General features: G+C 40.5%; 1 protein-coding gene across 1 annotated transcript in view; it reads left to right on the forward strand.

The window, feature by feature from the left end:
* Window positions 1-6,527, forward strand: part of LOC118478173 — a 17,970-nt gene that overhangs the window by 990 nt on the left and 10,453 nt on the right. The window contains exons 2-3 of the mRNA XM_035971197.1: window positions 64-242; window positions 4,397-4,526. Coding sequence (XP_035827090.1) covers window positions 64-242; window positions 4,397-4,526 — 309 coding nt within the window. The remainder of the gene's footprint in view (window positions 1-63; window positions 243-4,396; window positions 4,527-6,527) is intronic.

Here is a 6,527-nt window from a genome sequence, read left to right on the forward strand (position 1 = left end):
AAATAACCTAACGGTGTTGATAATAGCGACGTTAAACCTATACCATTTCCTTTTCCATCTCAGATCCTGATCTGGCTTGTGGCCGTGGTCTACAACTGCCCAGAGTTATCCATGTTCAACCTCGTTCGTATTCCACGAGTGAACGAGACAGATGTGGCCTACTGCTTCCCCACTAACCCCTACACCAACATGAGAGATTTCTACACTGTCAACTTCGTCCTGTGGTACGTCGTGCCTCTCAGGTCAGTGCTACACGAACCATCTTTTAGAGCTGCTATCCTAAAGGTTTTTCCATTTTTAATGTAGGTGTTTTAGCCCCCACCGAAATAATTTATAGATCAGGAATGGCAAAGTTAATCGCAAAGGGGGCCCAAACTCAAATTAGGCTTAAGGTTGTGGACCGTACTAGATAAACACTCATTGAGCAGTGGAAAACTAAACCATTTTAAACAATAACAGGAATCACAACAGACACTAAAATAAAAAACAAAACAAATCAAGCCATATTAATTTTCTCACTTTTAACAATTATTTAGAAGAGCTGGATGTTCGACAAATTTGTTTACAGCACATTTGTTTATGTTGGAAGTAAAAATCTGTGTTAATGAAGAATATCTCGCGTGTCGGACATATTAATTGTCCGCCGGACTACAGGCGGCTTGCAAGGCCTTGAGTTTGACACGACATGCTGTGATTTAGATAACTTAGGCGGTCTTAGACCCTGCTTGTCAAGTCAACTCTGGTCAAAAGGGGCGCAAGGTCCGAGCAGAAAGACCGAGATGCTCGATACAAATTCTCCCCACACAGGAGCAGGTGTATAACGATCCTTTCTTTCACAACATGTTTACTTCAGATGTAATGGCTCTGATTTAAAACATAAGATAAGATAAGATTAGATGAGATAAGATCAAAATTTATTTTCAAGATCCTGGAACATTGGTTTTGGTGTCTCACCACGCACACGCATGCGCACCCTTGCTCAGAGAGTTCAACTTGAAGTAATATAAAATTTTAGACATCGGTAGTTTTATTATGTTTTATTTGTACCCTCCACTATTCTGTCGTTGCCCCTTTGGAGATGTATGTAAGGTTTGAGGTCCCTTCTCTTACATAACCTTTACGTGTTGAGGGGGACGTCAGTATTTGCAGCCTATATGTTCATATGTCTATTGATCAGACCTTCCATCCATAATATGCTTATATGTGCATATTACACATTATACATTACACTTTATACCCCATGCGTTGTTGCACGTTTCTTTGTTACTGTATTTTTTCTAAAATATACAATTAGCACAATAAATATTATGTGGGCAGGATAAATATGAATCACAAAATATTGAAACAACGTTTTGAATCGAACGTTGTCTTGACGTGAAAATCATCTGGGTATAATCTGGTAGAAAGTTTAAGAATAGGGACACCGAAATCTACCATTAGATATAATCCAAAACAATTATAAATCAAGCACGCATCGAGGAACTAAAACAGCTATGAGATTGGGTAAAAAGGCCAATAGCGCATAGAATATGAGCTCAGAAATAGCTAACAAGTTAGAATATGAGTGAATGTCGGTAGGCCTTTATTAACCTCGTTGGTTTCACCCTGACCATCCAGTGCCATTGCTAATTGTATTCCTTATCAATGTGTGACAAAGAAAATAGCATCGATTTTCGTTTTGATAAGCTGCTTGTCGAAGTTATTGTTTTTGCTGTTGCAGTCACGGTTATTTGGACTTAGTGCTTTATAGATACAATACATATGACAACTAATTACAACAATAATGGTATCCTTTATATCCTTTAGATAAAAAACACAATAAAAATACAAGTTAACCAGTATTACTACTACTACTACTACTACTACTACTACTACTACTACTACTACTACTACTACAACTACTACTACTACTACTACTACTACTACTACTACTACTACGGGGGCTCTCGTGGCCTAGAGGTTAAGGTGTTGGCCTCTCATTCAAAGGTCCCGGGTTCGATTCCGGGAAGCGACCAAAAAATTTTCTTCTCTAAAATTGTCTCCTTTCACATCCTTTCCTGATCTCTAAAAATGTTCTGTTGTCTGCTTTCATTTCCACTTTCTGCCCCCACCCCCTCACCTCCTTTGCCCCCTCCTCTGGGCTCCTGACTCTTTCTGCAGCCTTTCTACTGCTACTCCTTGGCTCCTCCTAACTGCTGTCTTTCTGCCACACCCCTGATCTTCTGGTAGGAAAGATCTACACCTAGCCTTCTCGGACAAGGGCGAAAAATCTCGGAGGGCCCGTGTGCAAGTTACGCACGTTAAAGATCCCTTGGTGGTCTAAAATCAATAAGAGTAGGCTTCGGCAGCCACCCGGGCAAAATTCAAAAAAATTTCCTACCAACGAAAAAGTATTAGGTGTGTCCCGCGCGCTCATATGACCTTATGCAGTTGCGAGCGCCGTAAAACCCTATACTAAACAAACAAACAACAACTACTACTACTACTACTGCTACTACTACTACTACTACTACTACTACTACTACTACTACTACTACTACTACTACTACTACTACTACTACTACTACTACTACTACTACTACTACTACTACTACTACTACTTCTGTTGTTGCTGTTTGCGAGACTGTTCTTTTGTTATTGCTGTTATGCTTCTATCCATCCTAATGTTTTGAACCGAATTCTCGATCTTTCCTGCATTTTTCCTCTACTTCAGTTTTAAATTTTTAAAATAATGTTATTCTTAACAGACCAATAGTCAAACAGTAAATCAAACCAACTTAAAGTCATTTCCAATAATATAGTTTGCAGTTAATTGTGCCACTCTCACCCCCCCCCCCCTTTTCCACTACACACGCACCTTCAGATTACTTCCTGGTTGTGAAACTTTGAAACAAAATTGAAAATTATCTGTGTGTATAAAAAAATAAGTGTTCTGTATTTCTAATCCTTAATCGCATCATCCTGTGTATACGATTGCCCCAAGGGCATAGGAAATCTAAGAAGGCATCAGCGTATCGAAATGAATAAACCCTTGAGGCGCCACTCTTTAAAAAACATGTGTCTTGACGTAAAGCTTAAAGCTTCAATCTTTACCAAAAAAATTAAGAAAAAGAGAAAGAGAAAGAGACAATGACATTTAACAACACGCTCAATGGAGAAAGCAATATGCAAAATGGAAAGATTAGGAAAGGATACTTTGCATTTCTCAAATACTTGTTAATGCTACTCTTTTCATTTTGCCTGCAGATTTATGAAATTTGATATGGTAAGATAATAAATGCTGAAACAAGGTATTGTCTTCGCATTATTTTGATCCTTCGGTGAAAAACAGGAAACCATGACCCCTCCTTTGCTTCTCTGTCACAAAAACATAGATTTATAGCCTAATATCAATGCATCGTATTGTGTCTATCTATCTATCTATCTATCTATCTCTCTATCTATCTATCTATCTATCTATCTTTCTATCTATCTATCTATCTATCTATCTATTTATCTATCTATCTATCTATCTATCTATCTATCTATTTCACTCTATCTCTGTCTAGCTGTCTTTCTCTCTCTGCCCCCTTCTCTCTCTCTCTCTCTCTCTCTCTCTCTCTCTCTCTCTCTCTCTCTCTCTCTCTCTCTCTCTCTCTCTCTCTCTCTCCCCTCTAGTCCGTTGACCTTTCTCACTTAAGAGATGGACTAGATGGACTCTCCGTAAGAGATGGACGTAAACAAAATGAATTCGGTGTCCTCACCTCTAAAAATAACGTTACGGTGTTCAGATAGATTTGAAAGCATATCATCGGGGTTGAACAGTTATTTCTATACCAAGGATTCTTATTTCGCTTGGGATCTCGTAAGAAATTCTACTTATAACTGCTACTACTACTACTACAACAACAACTACTACTACTACTACTACTACTACTAGTACTACGACTACTACTATTACTACTACTACTACTACTACTACTACTACTACTACTACAATGCCGTCGGTAGTCTAGTGGTTAGGCTACCGGACTCGTAATCGTGAGATTGCGGGTTCGGGGGTTTGAGCCTCTGCTCGGTCCGACGTTGTGTCCTTGGGAAAGGCACTTTACACGAACTTCCCACTTGGCTCGGTCCTGTCGGAGACGGACGTTATATTAGGAGGTCCGGCCTCTTAAATAACCTAATAGTGTTGATAGGGGCGTTAAACTCATACCATTTCACCATTTTTCTACTACTACTACTACTACTACTACTACTACTACTACTACTACTACTACTACTACTACTACTACTACTACTGCTACTACTACTATTACCACTACTAATGCTGCTGCTGCTTCTGCTGCTCTTGTTGACTTTCTCATTATCAGAAAAATAATATGCGTGCTTTTCTTTCTTTTCTGTCTTCTGACAGTGTGATGACCTTTATGTACCTGCGTATTTCGTGCACCCTGTGGAAAGCCAGCAGACCTGGCATTCTGAAGAACACAGATAACATTGGCTTGCGACAACTGTCCGTCCGGGACACCGCTGGGGCTAGACAGGTAGGCTCTTGCAGTGGCTGGTGCGGGTTCGAACCCAGTCTTCCTGCTTTGCTTGAGTTGCTGGGTAGAAATGGTGGTTAGGTTAAGTTTGTGTGTGGTGGGGGGACGGGGGAGGGGGGTAAACACGTAGTTTGGAGTCATCATATTTGTTTACGTTTCATGCTTGTATTGTACAGTGACTGGTGCAGGTTTGAATCCTGTTTTCCTTATTTTCTTTGGTTGCTGGATGGGAATCGTAGCAGGGGAGCGTGTTTGGGTGCGGGGGGAGAGGGGAGGAGGAGGGGGTACATATCACGTGTTTCTGAGTCATTAGATTTCCTCATTTGTATGTCACAACTGTATATCCTAATTTTTTTGGGGAGATATTTATGAAAACTGTAACACAAATAGGTCTTTAAAACGCCGAAGAATTGAGGTTTTACGAGAGAGTATTATACAAAGGAAAGAAGGAGGAGAGATGGGACGATATATGCTTGACAGAAGAGAAGGAACGAACAACACTAGAGCACCAGCTAATCCTGCACAAGTTGTCAACCTTTGGATAGAACAATCTGTGCAAAAGTCTTCATAGACCCCCCCCCCCCCACCCACCTACCCACCCCCACCCCCCACTTCCCAATCTGGAAGTTGTTTGATCTATCGTTCATATCCATAGTGTCCACTCCCTGTGGATCCAGAATGGATATGGCCGTTACGTCAAGCCTTAAATTCTTTTTTTTACCTTATTTTATGATTAAGGAGCGGGGGCGACTGAAGTAGTCCTTTACCTCATGATTTTGTGAGGTTGGATTGGGGCATGGTGGTGTGGTGGTTGTGACAAATGGTGGCAAAAAAAGAGATGTTCCGTAGGATTCTACGGAAATAATAGGTATTGTCACAAATTTAATGGAAGCCGTGGGGATACCCATTTCAAAACGTTGGATTAAAAAAACAAAACAACCTTTAATTGATCATTATTTATTTATTTATTTATTTATTTTTTATTATTATTATTATTTTTAAAAAAATTTTTTTTTTGGGGGGGGGGGGGTAATAGTTTTACTGTGCTTGCACTGCCTAAGGTCATATGAGCACACGGGACCCATTAAAGATTTTCAGTTGGTAGGAAATTTTTAGTTTTGCTCGGGTGGCGGCCGATGCTAACTCTAGTCCATTTTGGGCCACAAAGGGGTTTTTAAGGTGCGCAACTTGCAAACGGAATCTCCGAGATTTTTTGCCCTTGTCCGAGAAAGCTAGGTGCAGATCATTTCTACCGTAGGATCAGGGGACAGGCTGAAAGACAGCAGTAAAAAGAAGTCAACGAATAGCAGTAGAAAGGCAGCAGAAAGAGTCTGGAGCCCACAGCTAGGAGGGGGCAAAAAAGTGTGAGGGGTAGAGACAGAACTTTGTCAGAGAAGAGGCTAGGAAAGGACGTGAAAAGAGATAACTTAGAGAAGAACAATTTCCGTCGCTATCCGGATTCGAACCCGGGGCCTATTGGATGAGAGGCGAACACCTTAACCTTTAGGCCACGAGAGACCCCTGCTCATTTTTGTTTAGCTTTCTTTTTAATAACTCACAGTCAAACAATTAATATGAAGTGATTAAATTGACATCCTCTTGATATCTATTTTGAGACTATGCCCATTTCTTTTACCTACGAACTCATCAGCTTGTTTAATCAACTCTTTATCTCCGAGGAAGATAAACCCACTCTGCTGGACCTTCATTTAGTACGAAATTTCAAATTGACGTAGATCTATATGTCACTAAATTGTCATTAACTCAAAACATGACAACCCTTTACGATGAATGTTCATTTAAATAATGAACTCCCGGTAAAAGAGACCTGCTTTCAGAAATTCTAATTTAACGTCGAAGTCGTCGTAAAGGATGGTGCATGGACCACTGCCAGCGGCTCACCGGCTCAGCGGTTCCGATCGCGAGTCGGTGGGAGCGACTTGCCGGAGATGAGGTTAAATTGTTGAATCTAGGGTACCACGATTTTCTTGAAAGTTCTCG

The sequence above is a fragment of the Aplysia californica genome, unplaced genomic scaffold, assembly GCF_000002075.1.
Source record: "Aplysia californica isolate F4 #8 unplaced genomic scaffold, AplCal3.0 scaffold00391, whole genome shotgun sequence".
Taxonomy (NCBI): domain Eukaryota; kingdom Metazoa; phylum Mollusca; class Gastropoda; order Aplysiida; family Aplysiidae; genus Aplysia; species Aplysia californica.